The sequence below is a fragment of the Salvelinus alpinus genome, chromosome 14, assembly GCF_045679555.1.
Source record: "Salvelinus alpinus chromosome 14, SLU_Salpinus.1, whole genome shotgun sequence".
Classification (NCBI taxonomy): domain Eukaryota; kingdom Metazoa; phylum Chordata; class Actinopteri; order Salmoniformes; family Salmonidae; genus Salvelinus; species Salvelinus alpinus.
In genome coordinates, this window is record NC_092099.1 from 54,999,024 (window position 1) to 55,018,736 (window position 19,713).

The 19,713-nt window shown below is 45.5% G+C and overlaps 1 protein-coding gene across 1 annotated transcript in view; it reads left to right on the top strand.

Moving 5' to 3' along the window:
• The window catches only part of arhgef49 (Rho guanine nucleotide exchange factor 49), a 66,844-nt gene that overhangs the window by 43,014 nt on the left and 4,117 nt on the right, over window positions 1–19,713 (top strand). Inside the window, exons 5-8 of the mRNA XM_071341868.1 lie at window positions 6,307–6,496; window positions 10,004–10,202; window positions 18,263–18,861; window positions 19,192–19,337. Coding sequence (XP_071197969.1) covers window positions 6,307–6,496; window positions 10,004–10,202; window positions 18,263–18,861; window positions 19,192–19,337 — 1,134 coding nt within the window. The remainder of the gene's footprint in view (window positions 1–6,306; window positions 6,497–10,003; window positions 10,203–18,262; window positions 18,862–19,191; window positions 19,338–19,713) is intronic.

The following is a 19,713-nucleotide window of genomic DNA, read 5'->3' on the forward strand; positions in this document are numbered from 1 at the left end:
AGATAGGAGAGGCGGGACTTGCAGTGCGTCAAGTGTCAAAAATAGAATCAAGTTCTATTTTAGCGCCTAGCTACGTAGACGCTCGTTGACGCACGCCAGCAGTTTGGATGAATAACATGTGTACATTTATTTTGCAACGCGAACGGTGTGGTCAGCATGTTAGGTTACGTCAACTGCAGCGGTGTATTTGATCTGCACATGTGCCAGCACTAGCAGCGCAAACCTTCCTCTGTGCTTATGTACGAGTGAAATGAGTTCGGAAAAACTGAAAGTTTGCATCTTATAAATAAGTTTCACGTACAAACTGTATATGTCCGAAATCAGAATCAAATAGGCTTCCAAAAAATAACATGGTTGTTGTGGTAGAACGTTTTTTTGAATTTGCAATTTTGGGCATTTATCAAAATCCGCAAAAGTTGCTTGATTTCAGATGTGTAAACAATATTATTTGGGAAATCGTTCTTCTTGCCAAGCATGTAAACTCTTAAATCAAACTATTATATTAATCTGACTTTTCACATTATTCATATTATTGTATGCATACTCAGAGCTAGCTGTGTTCCTATTGGTCAGTCACCGGGATCAGCTCGTGACACCAGACACAATACATGATAAAAGCTCATTTCTGACACTGCCAGAACTTTCTCAGAGCCTAAGACCGCACATAGTGGTACATAATCAGCAGACCTAGAGCCTGTCACATAGAACGCGCCAAGACGTCAGAAAATCGTTTACGACCTAAGAATTTGCCCACAACTTGGGCATTTTGTATGGGATGGCTAAAATCGTACAGTCTATGCGAGCCTTTAGACACGGTGAAGATTTTCTCTGAGACATGTCTGTAGTAGTCTCTTATGGTGTATAACAGGCTCAGTACAAGGTGTAGTATACTAGAGAAGAGTTGTAGGATTGTAAGTTTCAGTGGTGACCATGAGAGGAATGGATAGCCTTGTATTCTTCTTTTTATGTGTCATAAATGACAGTCAGTCAGGCTGCTCCACTGTGCCTCCTTCTGTCACCCATAGATATCACTCTGTCTGTCACCTCTCACCCATAGATATCACTGTGTCTGTCACCTCTCACCCATAGATATCACTGTGTCTGTCACCTCTCACCCATATATATCACTGTGTCTGTCACCTCTCACTCATAAATATCACGGTGTCTGTCACCTCTCACCCATAGATATCACTGTGTCTGTCACCTCTCACCCATAGATATCACTGTGTCTGTCACCTCTCACCCATAGATATCACTGTGTCTGTCACCTCTCACCCATAGATATCACTGTGTCTGTCACCTCTCACCCATAGATATCACTGTGTCTGTCACCTCTCACCCATAGATATCACTGTGTCTGTCACCTCTCACCCATAGATATCACTGTGTCTGTCACCTCTCACTCATAAATATCACGGTGTCTGTCACCTCTCACCCATAGATATCACTGTGTCTGTCACCTCTCACCCATAGATATCACTGTGTCTGTCACCTCTCACCCATAGATATCACTGTGTCTGTCACCTCTCACCCATAGATATCACTGTGTCTGTCACCTCTCACCCATAGATATCACTGTGTCTGTCACCTCTCACCCATATATATCACTGTGTCTGTCACCTCTCACCCATAGATATCACTGTGTCTGTCACCTCTCACTCATAAATATCACGGTGTCTGTCACCTCTGTCTGCAGAGTCAGACAGTGCTAGGGGTGATGATGGATCATACAGACTGTAGACTGAGCTGCATGATACCACAGACGATATACTGCAGGTGGTAGTTTCGCCAGACAGGAAAGCTGTGTGACACACTTTCAAAAATGACACTCCTCACACATGTCGGACATGGGACCTGAGGACAGAGGACAGGAGAGGGGACAGAAGACAGGTAACAGAGGACAGGGAACGAAGGACAGGGAACGGGGGACAGAGTACAGGGGACAGGGGGATGTTTAATAGTTTCTCATCCCCATGCTGCTTATGAATTGCTAGAATTTATGAGGTAGCTATTACCAAGGGGTTTAATACATGTATGTAGGCTATTGTGTTGTAATATACAGTATGTTCATACAATATATTCTTAGTAGGTTTTAATTTGACCTTTAATAGCATCAAGTTGGTCATTAAAAATGTGTAATTTTCTAATGCTATGCATGCATATGCATTTTCTAATGCTATGCAAGGGTCTAGTTTTAACCAGTCTCAGTCTCTCTTGACTCCACTAAACAAGTCTTTGTGTTAGCGCTCCTCAGTGTCCCATACAGGCTTGCAATCATGATGGCTATCGAACTGTGGCTAGTCTGATGGCTTTTTCACCAGGCAATTACAATGCTATTCCCATGTATTATACTGTAGTATACACCTGATGGGATGGTGGAGCAGGGATCTATTAACGGAAAGCACTGGAACAGTGCTCTTGGGTGTGCTTAAGCTCTGGGCTCTCTCTTTCCTAATGACAAATACACACACGTTATGGTTTTAATGTCCTATTTTCCCCTAACAGGGACTTTAATATTTAAACATGAATAGAGAGATTTATTAGGCCTACTAATATATTTAGAATATATGGTTTCATACAAACATACAGTATATATGATGGCTATACAGTGCATTTGGAATTATTCAGACCCCTTGACTTTTTCCACATTTTGTTGCGTTACAGCCTTATTCTAAAATAGATTACATTTTTCCTCTCACAATACCACATAATGACAAAGCAAAAACAGGTTTTTAGAAATGTTTTCAAATGTATTAAAAATAAAAAGCTTAAATATCAAATTTACATAAGTATTCAGACCCTTTCCTTAGCGATCACAGCCTCGAGTCCTCTTGGGTATGACGCTACAAGCTTGGCACACCTGTATTTGCGAAGTTTCTTCCTTCTTCTCTGCAGATCCTCTCAAGCTCTGTCAAGTTAGATGGGGAGCGTCGCTACACAGCTATTTTCAGGTCTCTCCAGAAATGTTAGATCGGGTTCAAGTCCGGGCTCTGGCAGGGCCACTCAAGGAAATTCAGAGACTTGTCCAGAAGCCACTCGTGCATTGTCTTGGCTGTGTCCTTAGGGTCATTGTCCTGTTGGAAGGTGTACCATCTCTCTAGTCTGAGGTCTTGAGCGCTCTGGAGCAGGTTTTCATCAAGGATCTCTCTGTACTTTGCTCCGTTCATCTTTCCCTCGATCCTGACAAGTGTCCCTGTCTCTGAAAAACATCCACACAGCATGATCCTACCACCACCATGCTTCACTGTAGGGATGGTGGCAGGTTTCCTCCAGACGTGACGCTTGGCATTCAGGCCAAAGAGTTCAATCTTGGTTTCATCAGACCAGAGAATTTTCTGAGTCCTTTTGGTGCCTTTTGGCAAACTCTAAGCGGGCTGTCATGTGCTTTTTACTGAGGAGTGACTTCCGTCTTGCCACTCTACCATAAAGGCCTTATTGGTGGAGATGATTGTCCTTCTGGAAGGTTCTCCCTTCTCCACAGAGGAACTCTGGAGCTCTGTCAGAGTGACCATCGGGTTCTTGGTCACCTCCCTGACCAAGGCCCTTCTCCCCCAATTGTTCAGTTTGGCCAGGCGGCCAACTCTAGAAGAGTCTTGGTGGTTCCTAACTTCTTCCATTTAAGAATGATGGATTCCACTGTGTTCTTGGGGACATTCAATGCTGCAGACATTTTCGGGTACTCTTCCCCAGATCTGTGCCTCGACACAATCCCGACTATGAGCTCTACGGACAATTCCTTCGACCTCATGGCTTGTTTTTTTTGCCACTATCAACTGTGAGACCTTATATAGACAGGTGTGTGCCTTTCCAAATCATGTCCAATCAATTGAATTTACCACAGGTAGACTCCAATCAAGTTGTAGAAACATCTCAAGGATGATCAATGGAAACAGGATGAACCTGAGGTCAATTTTGAGTCTCATAGCAAAGGGTCTGAATACTTATGTAAATAAAGTATTTCTGTTTTTTATTTGTAATACATTTGCAAAAAGTTCTAAAAACCTCTTTTCGATTTGTCATTATGGGGTATTGTGTGTAGATTGAAGAGGAAAAATGTAATCCATTTTAGAATAAGGCTGTAACGTAACAAAATGTGGAAAAAGTCAAGTGGTCTGAATACTTTGCGAATGCACTCTATGGCGACTATATACTAATTTCAATGTCACATTGTACCGCAGGCAGGGACGTGTGATAGGCTAATAAATTAAGTTCCAGGGTATTATCCCAAATGTATCACACAGGCTGACAGGTAATATCTGTAGGGAAAGGTTTTAATGACAGTTATTCCAACTGGAAGGAAACGCCGGCAGCAGCGTCTGTTTTATTGCCTCGTTCTAAGCTACATCGCAAATGGCTCCCTACGCGTTCCCTACATTGTGCTGTACTTTTAACCAGAGCCCTATGCGCCTTGATATAAAGTAGTGCACTATATAGGAAATAGGGTGCTATTTGGGATGCAAACCTAAAGAAGGAGCATATTCATTATTCCGTGTAGCCCCTGGCACCTGCACCATCTGAAGATTCGGGGGCAGAGTTATTTTTTGTTGCTTTGTTGCATTTTAAAGACTTCAGAACTACTAGTGAGTGTTGCTAATGGGTAGGTCAATTGGTGTGTGTGTGTGTGTGTGTGCGTGCGTGCGTGCGCGTGCGTGCGTGGCTCAGTTGGTAGAACATGGCGCTTGATTCCCACGGGGGACCAGTATGAAAAAAGTATTAAATGTATGCACTCACTACTGTAAATCGCTCTCGATAAGAGCGTTTTCTAAATGACTCAAATGTAAATGTAGAAAGTGTGTGTGCAGATGTGTGTGCTTTCTCTGGTTAGTGTGTGACGGTGGTGCAGGCAGATCTTCCTCTGGCGGGTCTATGACGAGCTGAGAATGAATGGGTTAGAGAGGGAGGCATCAGACAGGTACAGCACAGAGTTGTGTAACATGCCAATTAATAGAGGAGACCTCATGCAAATTCCTGGAGGTTATTTACATGACAGACCAGAGAGAGATGGCAGTAGAGCAGGTTAAATGAGGCTAGAGAGACAAGATCTTTTAAATAATGTCATGTGATGACAAAACAAATATACAAGTAAACATGATAAATAATGACTTTCACACATTGATGATTGACAAAAATTATTCAAATCTAGAATATTGATTAGCGTACAATTTACATCCCTGGCCAAATAGCTAGGCTATTTTTGTGTCAGAGAGAAATTTAAATGGATTTTTGGGAAGGAAATTGAGATTTTTGTCCCCATTGTCCGTCTAGCGCAGTCAATTACAATGTGACGTGAACCGACGACATGTTGTGGCAGGCAGACTGGTCTGTTCTCATGTGCATTCTGTGTGTGTGTGTGTGTGTGTGTGTGTGTGTGTGTGTGTGTGTGTGTGTGTGTGTGTGTGTGTGTGTGTGTGTGTGTGTGTGTGTGTGTGTGTGTGTGTGGGTGTGGGGGTGTGTGTGTGTGTGTGTGTGTGTGTGTGTGTGTGTGTGTGTGTGTGTGTGTGTGTGTGTGTGTGTGTGTGTGTGTGTGTGTGTGGGGCTGGTCGGCGCACAAAGGAACCAGAGAGACAGACAGACAGATGTATGATGCAGGTAGAGAGTGAGTTGTGCTGTGGGGCGAGGGAGGGAGGCAGCATCCTGCCCTGTGGTCCATGTGGTGTGGAGGGAGGCAGCATCCTGCCCTGTGGTCCATGTGGTGTGGAGGGAGGCAGCATCCTGCCCTGTGGTCCATGTGGTGTGGAGTGAGGGAGGGAGGCAGCATCCTGCCCTGTGGTCCATCATCTGTTCCAGGAGTGCAGGTGTTATTAATGGGAATTGATGTGTCTCATTACCCAGCCCCTGAGTCCCTCTGCCGGGGAGAGAGAGGAGAAGAGAATGGAGTAAGTCCCTGGAGTGGTGAAGGGGGACAGTGGGAAGGGAGGAGGAGGAAGGGAGGATGAAACTGAATGATATGAATGGTGGGAGGAGAGGAGAGAAGTGCCAGGAATCATAATTCCATCCTCTCCTGTTCTGTCTTCTCCAACACCTCTCGTCATTCCCCCCCCCTCTCTCTCCCTTTCTCTCTCTCCTTTTCTCTCTCTCTCTCTCTGTCCCTGTCTTTCTCTCCCTCCCTTTGTCTTTCTCTCTCCCTTTTTCTTTCTCTCTCTCTCTCTCTCTCTCTCTCTCTCTCTCTCTCTCTCTCTCTCTCTCTCTCTCTCTCTCTCTCTCTCTCTCTCTCTCTCTCTCTCTCTCCTTTTACCTCTCTCTACTCTCTCTCTCTCTCTCTCTCTCCCTTACCTCCCCCCCTCTCCCTCCTCCCTCTGTCTCCAGCTGCAGTGCAGAGATTGCAGCGGCAGAGGCCCCCGTCAGGCTGTCAGGTGACCAGGACGACAGCACTAACATCGCTCCCCCACCAGATTTTCAATCCTCCACCGTCTCCATGACAACCGCGACGGCCTGTGGAGAGGAGGCTTGCGACAAGCCTGCAGCAGGAGGAGGAGAAGAACTAACTGCAGAATGCGTAAGCGGAATCTCTCTCCCCTCTCTCTCTCTCTCTCTCTTCACCACATCATTATTCATTTTCATTTTTGACCCTTTCTCTCTATCTGTCTCTCACTCAATATGCTGGAGACAGTGGTGGGCTGTATCACGCACACAGACAGGGGCATGTGAGGATGGTTAGGGCAGATCAGAGCAGAACAGAACAGAGGGACTGCGTTTCCAGGCAGGCAGCAGGCAGGAGGCTGCAGACACACACACAGAGCCAGACAGACGTCTGTGATGAGCCCCTGACAACCGCAGGCAGGCAGGCATGCAGCTACAGCCACAGCCTCAGAGTCTTCCTCCCAGCTCAGCTCTGCATCTGCCTGGGAACAGGACTCAGCAGAGGGGGAGGATTAAAGAGCAGGTTCATGGTGGTAACTGACGGGGCTTCTTCATCTCATCTGTGTGCTGTTCTGCTTGGCTGGCTCGGCTGTCTGTCCTCCTGTCCTCTCTGTGTGAAACGCAGCTACCCAGCTGCTAGCCGTCTGTCGGTAGCTGTCGTTGCATTGTGTTAATTTGTGCAATAATTCAACCAACACGTCTCTGCCTCTGCTGGGGTTGAGGTTACAGCATCAAGCATCACGTATCGACAACCAGGGTAGTTGGGTTTATGGCTGACAGTCCGTCATGTATTTTGTATGAGGAAGGATGCTATAGGTGAGAACGAACGCTAACATCATATATTCCACCACTGCTTTTTGTTCATAGCTCAGTCATTGTTGCTGTTGCATGCACCGGCTTATTCAATGCATGGAGAATGGCAGTGCATTTTTCCAGTCATGGCCAACGGCAATTCATTAATACCCGCATCCAACCGAGTCATTCATTATTCTGTGTGATACCTGAGCCCTAGCTACGTGTCATATTTCCCACCTGTGTCTCATTGGATATGAAAACATACCCCAATGCCCTTTGTTTTCAGCCACAGTCATGTTGTTTATCATGCGTAGGTCTGCAGCTATGTGTTGTTTATCAAGCTGATGCTAGGAACCACAGAGTCTAGACGTTAGCAGTTTGGGGGCCAATTGATGATAACCTGTCAATCAATGAGCTGCTGTCATTCAGCTATGTCGATCACTAATGATGCTGAATGAGCGTCTGTAGAGAGGTGAGGGGTCAGAGGGTCACCCTGTCAGTCTGATGAACTTTCACCTGATCTTTAGTTCCATGATGAGGCCCACCATGATGTATGCAGGAATCATTTGACTTACACCAATGCAATCCACCTAGCATTGGTGCCATTGTGTCAGGCTATAATAGACTCATAATGTTGTCTCTAGTATTTGGGGTATTTTCTAAAATCCCAAAGGCTTCCCTAGCATTCCCATTCCATTCCAATGCTTCCCTAGCATTCCCATTCCATTCCAATGCTTCCCTAGCATTCCCATTCCATTCCAATGCTTCCCTAGCATTCCCATTCCATTCCAATGCTTCCCTAGCGTTCCCATTCCATTCCAATGCTTCCCTAGCGTTCACATTCCATTCAATGCTTCCCTAGCATTCCCATTCCATTCCAATGCTTCCCTAGCGTTCCCATTCCATTCCAATGCTTCCCAAGTCATTCCGTGAAGGAAACAGACACAGATATGTGCCCTTGGTCTGTCTGAGTACATACAACATTGACAGCCTTTCAGAGTCAAGGGTATCATATAGAGGTCAGCCGATTAATTAGGGCCGATTTCAAGTTTTCATAACAATCGGTAATCTGCCTTTTTGGACACCGATTATGGCTGATTACATTGCAATCCACGAGGAGACTGCGTGGCAGGCTGACCACCTGTTACGCGAGTGCAGCATCAAAAGGACCTTGTGGCTGCAGGGAGCCAAGGTAAGTTGCTAACTAGCATTAAATGTATCTTATAAAAAACAATCAATCTTCACATAAATCACTAGTTAACTGCACATGGTTGAAGATATTACTAGGTTCACTAGCTTGTCCTGCGTTGCATATAATCAAAGCGGTGCCTGTTATTTTATCATCGAATCATAGCCTACTTCAACTTCGCCAAACGGGTGATGATTTAACAAAAGCACATTCGCGAAAAAAGCACAATCGTTGCACAAATGTACCTAACCATAAACATCAATGCCTTCCTTAAAGTCAATACACAGAAGTATATATTTTTAAACCTGCATATTTAGTTAAAAGAAATGCATGTTAGCAGGCAGTATTAACTAGGGAAATTGTGTCACTTCTCTTGGGTTCAGTGCAAGCAGAGTCAGGGTATATGCAACAGTTTGGACCGCCTAGCTCATTGCGAACTGTGTGAAGACCATTTCTTCCGAACAAAGACCGCAATTAATTTGCCAGAATTTGCCATAATTATGACATAACATTGAAGGTTGTGCAATGTAACAACAATATTTAGACTTGGGGTTGCCACCCATTCAAAAAAATACGGAACGGTTCCGTATTTCACTGAAAGAATAAACTTTTTGTTTTCGAAATGATAGTTTCCCGGATTTGACCATATTAATGACCAAAGGCTCGTATTTCTGTGTGTTTATTATAATGAATCTATGATTTGATATTTGATAGAGCAGTCTGACTGAGCGGTGGTAGGTAGCAGCAGGCTCGTAAGCATTCATTCAAACAGCACTTTACTGCGTTTGCCAGCAGCTCTTAGCAATGCTTTGAAGCACAGTGCTGTTTATGACTTCAAGCCTATCAACTCCAGAGATTAGGCTGGCAATACTATAGTGCCTATAAGAACATCCAGTAGTCAAAGGTATATGAAATACAAATGGTATAGAGAGAAATAGTCGACGCGTCATAATTCCTATAATAACTACAACCTAAAACTTCTTAACTGGGAATATTGAAGACTCATGTTAAAAGGAACCACAAGCTTTCATATGTTCTCATGTTCTGAGCAAGGAACTTAAACGTTAGCTTTTTTACATGGCACATATTGCACTTTTACTTTCTTCTCCAACACTGTGTTTTTGCACTATTTAAACCAAATTGAACATGTTTCATTATTTATTTGAGACTAAATAGATTTTTATTTATGTAGTATATTAAGTTAAAATAAAAGTGTTCATTGTTCATTCAGTATTGTTGTAATTGTCATTATTACAAATATATATATATAAAATTGGCCGATTAATCGGTATCGGCTTTTTTTGGTCCTCCAATAATCGGTATCGGCGTTGAAAAATCTTAATCGGTCGACCTCTAGTATCATATTAACAGTACAGTCTATCTCTCAGGATATTAAACACCATTTCATTAGTCAAACCTGCCAGGTTCAGAATGGATCAATATCTGTTGAGATTGAGATGGTGATGGCACCATTAGCAGGAAAATTGTATGCTACAGTACATGCTCTCAGGCCCCTGAGTGTGTAATACAGCCAACCCACATTCTATAGGTCTCTCACGTTACCATCTCCCTCTCACTCTGTCTCTAACACACCATTGGCTCTTTCAATAGCTGTTGACATATTCAGTTGATTGACAGGTGTCTCTCTCCAATCAGCAGCACTCTGGCCTGGGCTGCAGGCGCTCCAGCTCGGACGCAGCTTATGAACCGGCCGAATCGGTGAGGGCCCAGCGCGAGTGCCGCCTCCGGCCCCACTACAGCGACCCCATGCCGGCCGACGCCGCCAAGCGCAAACAGCTGGAGATGAAGATCGCTGCCGCTGCACGCCTCCACAGCCAGCGACGGGACAGGGACATCGGTGGGTGGAGCTACTGTACATGGGTGTCTTGTCTCTAGTGTTGTACAAACCAAATGTCCCGATGGGATGATACGGGCTACAGTAAAGGTGTGTGTTTGAATGAGTGGGCCCTATTCTAGTCCCCTGCTGCTGCTGCTGCAAAAAAGGCATTAAAATCGCAAAAGGAAGATATTGGAGTCTACTTTGTGTACGATCCTACCTACTTTGTCATTGAACCCCTAACACTAACCTCTCTTCGGGGGTAATTCCCCTAACCAATCCTGACAACGCACCCTTCCACCCAACTACCCACAAGATTCATTACACTCACCCTTCTCATCCTACTTACCCTTTGGGCAGTCTTCCCAGCGGCCTTGTCTGGCATGGAGCCCATGTTGTACAGGCACAGAGACTCTAACAATGAGCCAGGTTAAGAAACAAACACCCACACACACATGAACCCAACCTCAGGCTATCGTGTCATGCAACAAATAGTATTATTCTTGACTGTGACCTCTCTCTCTAAAGTGCTAGCTTTACGTTATGGACCTCACCACTGCAGTCTGATTGTGTCTTTGCTATTGAAACAGCTTCCTTCAGGACAGTTTAGATCTTTCCGAATCACTGCACTCTTAGAGCCTGAGCTCTCTGTTCTCCTCCGATTGTGTGCAGGGCAGCCATCTGAATCAGTATAAAGTAACTAGCTATCGTGTATGATTTTTAAATAGCTTTTTTCAGAGGCCCTTACAGTAATTTAAGATTGGGCCTGTTTTGAAGAGTAGAAGCCTATTAAGTTTTGTCTCTTTACGATACATTCTTAGAAAAAAAGGTGCTATCTAGAACCTAAAAGGGTTATTCGGCTGTCCCCATAGGAGAACCATTTGAAAAACCCTATATCCAGAGGGTTCTACCCAAAAGAGTTCTGCCTGGAACCAAAAAGGGTTTTACCTGGAACCAAAAATGGTTCTCCTATGAGGTTAGCCGAAGAACCCTTTTTTCTAAGAGTGTAGGGATGGGTTATATAACAACATATTGACCCTATTTCTGAGCTTTCACTCTTCAATTCCCTTTGTGTTAACACTCTGTCTCCTCAACATGAAACTATCTGACATGTTAGGGAATATGTTAGTCAATATGCCATATCGTGAGCTTGTGACTATAAGGTTCCATCTGCTAAAAGATGATTCTGAGATAATCGGCTTTATTAAAGTTCTGAACCCTCATTGGTTTGAATGGCATCAGCAGTTTAAATATTGTATTCTTTTGGACTTACAGTTGAAGTCGTAAGTTTACATACACCTTAGCCAAATACATTTAAACTGTTTTTCACAATTCCTGACATTTAATCCTAGTAAAAATTCCCTGTTTTAGGTCAGTTAGGATCACCACTTTATTTTAAGAATGTGAAATGTCAGAATAATAGTAGAGAGAATGATTTATTTCAGTTTTTATTTCTTTCATCACATTCCCAGTGGGTCAGAAGTTTACATACACTCAATTAGTATTTGGTAGCATTGCCCTTAAATTATTTACCTTGGGTCAAATGTTTCAGGTAGCCTTCCACAAGCTTCCCACAATAAGTTGGGTGAATTTTGGCCCATTCCTCCTGACAGAGCTGGTGTAACTGAGTCAGGTTTGTAGTCCTCCTTGCTCGCACACACTTTTTCAGTTCTGCCCACAAATTTTCCATAGGATTGAGGTCAGGGCGGTGTGATGGCCACTCCGATACCTTGTCTTTGTTGTCATTAAGCCATTTTGCCACAACTTTGGAAGTATGCTTGGGGTCATTGTCCATTTGGAAGACCCATTTGCGATCGAGCTTTAACTTTCTGACTGATGTCTTGAGATGTTGCTTCAATATATCCACATAATTCTCCTTACTCATGATGCCATCTATTTTGTGAAGTGCACCAGTCCCTCCTGCAGCAAAGCACCCCCACAACATGATGCTGCCACCCTCGTGCTTCACGGTTGGGATGGTGTTCTTCGGCTTGCAAGCCTCCCATTTGTCCTCCCAACATAACGATGGTCATTATGGCCAAACAGTTCTATTTTTGTTTCTTCAGACCAGAGGACATTTCTCCAAAACGTACGATCTTTGTCCCCATGTGCAGTTGCAAACCGTAGTCTGGCTTTTTTTATGGCGGTTTTGGAGCAGTGGCTTCTTCCTTAATGTGCGGCCTTCCAGGTTATGTTGATATAGGACTTGTTTTACTGTGGATATAGATACTTTTGTACCTGTTTCCTCCAGCATCTTCACAAAGTCCTTTGCTGTTGTTCTGGGATTGATTTGCACTTTTCGCACCAAAGTACGTTCATCTCTAGGAGACAGAACGCGTCTCCTTCCTGAGCGGTATGACGGCTGCGCGGTCCCATGGTGTTTATACTTGCGTACTATTGTTTGTACAGATGAACGTGGTACCTTCAGGCATCTGGAAATTTCTCCCAAGGATGAACCAGACTTGTCTACAATTATTTTTCTGAGGTCTTGGCTGATTTCTTTTGATTTTCCCATGATGTCAAGCAAAGAGTCACTGAGTTTGAAGGTAGGCCTTGAAATATATCCACAGGTACACCTCCAATTGACTCAAATTACATTTACATTTAAGTCATTTAGCAGACGCTCTTATCCAGAGCGACTTACAAATTGGTGCATTCACCTTATGACATCCAGTGGAACAGCCACTTTACAATAGTGCATCTAAATCTTTTAAGGGGGGGGGGGGGGGGTGAGAAGGATTACTTTATCCTATCCTAGGTATTCCTTAAAGAGGTGGGGTTTCAGGTGTCTCCGGAAGGTGGTGATTGACTCCGCTGTCCTGGCGTCGTGAGGGAGTTTGTTCCACCATTGGGGGGCCAGAGCAGCGAACAGTTTTGACTGGGCTGAGCGGGAACTGTACTTCCTCAGTGGTAGGGAGGCGAGCAGGCCAGAGGTGGATGAACGCAGTGCCCTTGTTTGGGTGTAGGGCCTGATCAGAGCCTGGAGGTACTGAGGTGCCGTTCCCCTCACAGCTCCGTAGGCAAGCACCATGGTCTTGTAGCGGATGCGAGCTTCAACTGGAAGCCAGTGGAGAGAGCGGAGGAGCGGGGTGACGTGAGAGAACTTGGGAAGGTTGAACACCAGACGGGCTGCGGCGTTCTGGATGAGTTGTAGGGGTTTAATGGCACAGGCAGGGAGCCCAGCCAACAGCGAGTTGCAGTAATCCAGACGGGAGATGACAAGTGCCTGGATTAGGACCTGCGCCGCTTCCTGTGTGAGGCAGGGTCGTACTCTGCGGATGTTGTAGAGCATGAACCTACAGGAACGGGCCACCGCCTTGATGTTAGTTGAGAACGACAGGGTGTTGTCCAGGATCACGCCAAGGTTCTTAGCGCTCTGGGAGGAGGACACAATGGAGTTGTCAACCGTGATGGCGAGATCATGGAACGGGCAGTCCTTCCCCGGGAGGAAGAGCAGCTCCGTCTTGCCGAGGTTCAGCTTGAGGTGGTGATCCGTCATCCACACTGATATGTCTGCCAGACATGCAGAGATGCGATTCGCCACCTGGTCATCAGAAGGGGGAAAGGAGAAGATTAGTTGTGTGTCGTCTGCATAGCAATGATAGGAGAGACCATGTGAGGTTATGACAGAGCCAAGTGACTTGGTGTATAGCGAGAATAGGAGAGGGCCTAGAACAGAGCCCTGGGGGACACCAGTGGTGAGAGCACGTGGTGAGGAGACAGATTCTCGCCACGCCACCTGGTAGGAGCGACCTGTCAGGTAGGACGCAATCCAAGCGTGGGCCGCGCCGGAGATGCCCAACTCGGAGAGGGTGGAGAGGAGGATCTGATGGTTCACAGTATCGAAGGCAGCCGATAGGTCTAGAAGGATGAGAGCAGAGGAGAGAGAGTTAGCTTTAGCAGTGCGGAGCGCCTCCGTGATACAGAGAAGAGCAGTCTCAGTTGAATGACTAGTCTTGAAACCTGACTGATTTGGATCAAGAAGGTCATTCTGAGAGAGATAGCGGGAGAGCTGGCCAAGGACGGCACGTTCAAGAGTTTTGGAGAGAAAAGAAAGAAGGGATACTGGTCTGTAGTTGTTGACATCGGAGGGATCGAGTGTAGGTTTTTTCAGAAGGGGTGCAACTCTCGCTCTCTTGAAGACGGAAGGGACGTAGCCAGCGGTCAGGGATGAGTTGATGAGCGAGGTGAGGTAAGGGAGAAGGTCTCCGGAAATGGTCTGGAGAAGAGAGGAGGGGATAGGGTCAAGCGGGCAGGTTGTTGGGCGGCCGGCCGTCACAAGACGCGAGATTTCATCTGGAGAGAGAGGGGAGAAAGCGGTCAGAGCACAGGGTAGGGCGGTGTGAGCAGAACCAGCGGTGTCGTTTGACTTAGCAAACGAGGATCGGATGTCGTCGACCTTCTTTTCAAAATGGTTGACGAAGTCATCTGCAGAGAGGGAGGAGGGGGGGGGGAGGGGGAGGAGGATTCAGGAGGGAGGAGAAGGTGGCAAAGAGCTTCCTAGGGTTAGAGGCAGATGCTTGGAATTTAGAGTGGTAGAAAGTGGCTTTAGCAGCAGAGACAGAAGAGGAAAATGTAGAGAGGAGGGAGTGAAAGGATGCCAGGTCCGCAGGGAGGCGAGTTTTCCTCCATTTCCGCTCGGCTGCCCGGAGCCCTGTTCTGATGTCAATTATGATGTCAATTAGCCTATCAGAAGCTTCTAAAGCCATGACATCATTTTTTGGAATTTCCCAAGCTGTTTAAAGGCACAGTCAACTTAGTGTATGTAAACTTATGACCCACTGGAATTGTGATACAGTGAATTATAAGTGAAATAATCTTTCTGTAAACAATTGTTGGAAAAATGACTTGTGTCATGCACAAAGTAGATGTCCTAACCTTATTGCCAAAACTATAGTTTGTTAACAAGAAATTTGTGGAGTGGTTGACGAGTGGAGTGGTTGACGAGTTTTAATGATTCCAACCTAAGTGTATGTAAACTTCTGACTTCAACTGTATCAACATTAATTGGGTTTTTTAGAGTACAATTTAGGTAGAGGACATTTAACAGAACAAGGCTATGTCAGTAACTAAATGTTTGACAAAAATGCAGATAGAGAGTTTGGGACTATACGGTTCTATGTTAATGTTGACCTTTATGCACTATTGACATGCCAGAACAAGGGTTTAACCTAGAGGTGAACAGAAGGGAGGGGGGATTGTCCTTTACATATCTGACTATGTAATCCATCTCTATCATTTAGCATTACAACAAGCATTACAACAAAGTAATGAATGTTCAAGCATTGAAATGAGGCCGGGAGGTCTCTTGTTCACTTAGAACAAAATCATTTGTTGCTTATGTCGAGTGGTGATTTTAGCATGTAAATCTTGGTGGGGGCAAAATATATATATAAAGTGGGATGCATGCCAGCAAAGCCACTACACAACACAACACTAAACAATACATTAATTGCACTATAACGGTGACAAACGGTGCCCACAAACTGTTAGGGCCTACATAAAGCTGTCCCAACAGCAGTCCCAACATCTTACCACTGCTACACCTGGATTTCAGCGGAGCCTTGTCTGGCAGCGAAACAGTTCATTCAGCCTCATTTACTGCCTTTTAAAAAACCATAGCTGATATGGCTGACTTGCTTATACAAATGTGGTTTCTAATGCCGCAGCCCGTCTGGTGTTCAACTTTCCCAAGTTCTCTCACGTCACCCCGCTCCTCCGCTCTCTCCACTGGCTTCCAGTTGAAGCTCGCATCCGCTACAAGACCATGGTGCTTGCCTACGGAGCTGTGAGGGGAACGGCACCTCCGTACCTTCAGGCTCTGATCAGGCCCTACACCCAAACAAGGGCACTGCGTTCATCCACCTCTGGCCTGCTCGCCTCCCTACCTCTGAGGAAGTACAGTTCCCGCTCAGCCCAGTCAAAACTGTTCGCTGCTCTGGCACCCCAATGGTGGAACAAACTCCCTCACGACGCCAGGTCAGCGGAGTCAATCACCACCTTCCGGAGACACCTGAAACCCCACCTCTTTAAGGAATACCTAGGATAGGATAAAGTAATCCTTCTAACCCCCCCCCCCCCCTTAAAAGAGTTAGATGCACTATTGTAAAGTGGTTGTTCCACTGGATATCATAAGGTGAATGCACCAATTTGTAAGTCGCTCTGGATAAGAGCGTCTGCTAAATGACTTAAATGTAATGTAAATGTAATGACAATTGAGATGTACAAACTATGGCATAAGGGGACAACAAGCAGATAATAGGCAATTCGTAATTTCGATTACGACATTAATGAGCGTGCTAGGATGGACGTAGTCAATATAAATATTTGTTTAGCACGTTTGAAATGTACAGCGACAGAATTCAGAACATGGGCCGTTCTTACAGTGTTCTCCCTGTATACCAAGTTAGAACCGTCTGATAAATAAAAGGGTCATATAAACAGACAATGAAAGCTCTTACAAAATTTTATGATTACGTTCCTCTAAAACAGGTTATAGGCTACATGTGCACCACCAAGTCAGAACAGTAGGCGAAATTAAGATGGGTAAATAGACCAAATTATTAGGGCGAGGCACATGGGCTGCTAACAGCTTACTACACAACATACACTTAGTATTACTTTCTTAGCTACAGTATACATATCTCCCTGGCATATTACATAATTTATGCAGAAGCATACAATACATTTTTGGACCCACCTTGTTGTGCTGTGCTCACTTGAAGGTGGCACGGCGGTCCTTCGTGGGCAAATTTTGTCATTAAAGTCTGGCATTCTCTAGATGTATGGTGCTTTCAAGGCAACTGGAAACTCAGAAAAAAACAAGGTTGAATCATTATGATGTCATTGATCTTCAGGTCGTAGCTCTAGAAAGAGGCCCGAGTTCCCGACTTACAATTCCGAGTTGGATGACCAGTCAAAACGTATTTCCCAGTCGGAGCTCGTTTTTTCTGGAATTCCCAGTTGTTTTGAACTCACTGAAGTCAAGTTTTTGCAGTTCTGAGTTAACAGTTGTTTTGTGCACGGAACTTGGAAAAGAGACACTTAATCCCAGATTTGGGACTACACAGCCACTCCACTGAATAGCGGGCCAGTGATGTTTGCAGTTAGCCACTGTCACTGATTCTTTCCAAACCACTTATTATTGAATTTGCGATATCATAAAAAATAAAAAAAATGTATCGCTTTTTCTCCCCAATTTTGTGGTATCCAATTGGTAGTTACAGTCTTGTCTCATCGCGGCAACTCCCGTACGGACTTGGGACAGGCGAAGGTCGAGAGCCGCGCGTCCTCCGAAACACGACCCAACCAAGCCGCACTGCTTCTTGACACAATGCCCACTTAACCCGGAAGCCAGCCGCACCAATGTGTCGGAGGAATCACCGTACACCTGGCAACCACGTCAACGTGCACTGCGCCCAGCCCGCCACAGGAGTCGCTAGTGCACGATGGGACAAGGACATCCCGGCCGGCCAAACCCTTCCCTAACCTGGACGACACTGGGCCAATTGTGCGCCGCCCCATGGGTCTCCCGGTCGCTAAGACTTTGAAAGTATGATGTTGACATGATCAGTCCAATAAAAGACTTGGCGGTGACAAAAGACTTAGACTTGGCGGTGACATACTGTCCCCACGAGTGACAAGAACACTGAGCTAATCATAGCGCAACTAGAGAACATTACCAACACCTACGCTCCGTATTTTCCCCCGGCTGCCCCTCCACCACAGAAAGCACTGAGCTAGGCTGAAACACCTGCATTTTGGAGCTGCCTTACTCAATAAACCAAAAAAGAGAAAAGAGAAACATTTTTACATTGTTTGTAAACAGATATGTGACACGTATTAATGCCAAAATAACATGCAAAACAGGTAAGCCCCGCCCCCGCAAAAAAAATATAATGTATAATAATTATTTATTTTTTTTAGCTAAAAATGTGGGTCTTATAACAGGTGGCTCCACCTGCCCTGAATGACGGGTCGCCACTGCTTATGTCCCAAAAAACTGTATAACTAAAAGCCTACAACAGTTCACTTGTGTGACTAGTCTCTAACCTCCCTTCTTGTGTGTGTTTGTCCCACAGCTCCTGCCTCGGTGCGGGTCCGTTCTGAACCCCGCGGTGAAGAGCGTCTAGGGAGTCTGGGTGTGGCGCGTGGTGGACAGCACCGCTGGAGCACCGTGAGCAGCCTAAGTGCCGACAGTGGTGTGGTGGGCCTGTGTGACGACCGCGATGATGACGACGAACCCCGGAGAGTACACCACAGTGGAGGGGCCGAGGTGGAACGGGTGGACAGCGGGATTGGACCCTGCCTGGCCCACGGCTGGAAGAGACCCTCTGCCTCTCTCAGGGCCTGGGAGGCCCAGAGACCCTGCCCAGACTGTGGCCAGAGAGACGGGCACGGGGTGGCCCGAACAGAGGGGGAGGGGACCAGTATGTGTGAGCGCTGCTCCAAGCTGAGGACAGAGAGGAAGGAAGCCATCTTGGAGTTCCTGAACACAGAGTCAAGTTATGGGGAGGACTTAAGGATCATCAAGGAGGAGTTCTACTGTCCCATGCAGAGCGCCGGGCTGCTGACCTCAGAACAGCTGACCGTGGTGTTCAGCAACGTTCAGGAGCTCATAGACGTCAACGAACGCTTCACTGAACACCTGCAGGACAGCATTGACCAGGCCTTCGACCAGGTGAGCCAGATAGAACCACAACCAATCACTCACGTTATTCTTTATCAGTGGTCATTGACTAGGTGATAAGCCTACTTCAGAAAGAACACCAGTCACTCATGTTATCAGTGGCCTGGTGATTCGTCAAAAAGCATCATTGATTTTTAGTTTGGTATAAGTCATGTTGAAAAAGTGACACAGTGGCTTGTGGTTGCACTGTGGTTAATCTCTCGTGTTAGCTAGCTAGCTAGTGCACACAAGTTTTGGTTCTGTGTTCTGAGATGACACTGTGGTCATACTATTGCCCTATAGAGATGTTCTAAATCTATGTCTCTGCTTGTTCCCTTGCAGGGAGATGAGGACCTGCTAACAGTGTGCATTGGAGAGATGTTCCTGGAGTTTGTCAACATGCTGCCAGCCTTCCAGACATACTGCCTGCAGCAGTCCACCTCTGTCAACATGCTCAACACCCTGGAGAAGGAGAAAGAACTGCTGAGGTAAAGACTGTAAAGTAACACTTCAAAGATCAACTCACATTTTATTTGTCCCGTACACATATTTTACAGATGTTATCGCAGGTGCAGCAAAATGCTTATGTTTCTAGCTCCAACATTGCAGTAATGCTGAACAATAAAAAACGATACACACAATTCCCCCAAAAAGAAAAAGAAAGAAATTAAGAAATATGTGAACGAGCAATGTCAGAGTCCGTAATATAAATATATACATTATATATACAAAAATATGTGGACACGCCTTCAATGCCAGGAGAACGCTACTTGCCCAAATGTATAGTGCCAACTATAAAGTTTAGTGGAGGAGAAATAATGGTCTGGGGCTGCTTTTCATAGTTCGGACTAGGCCCCTTAGTTC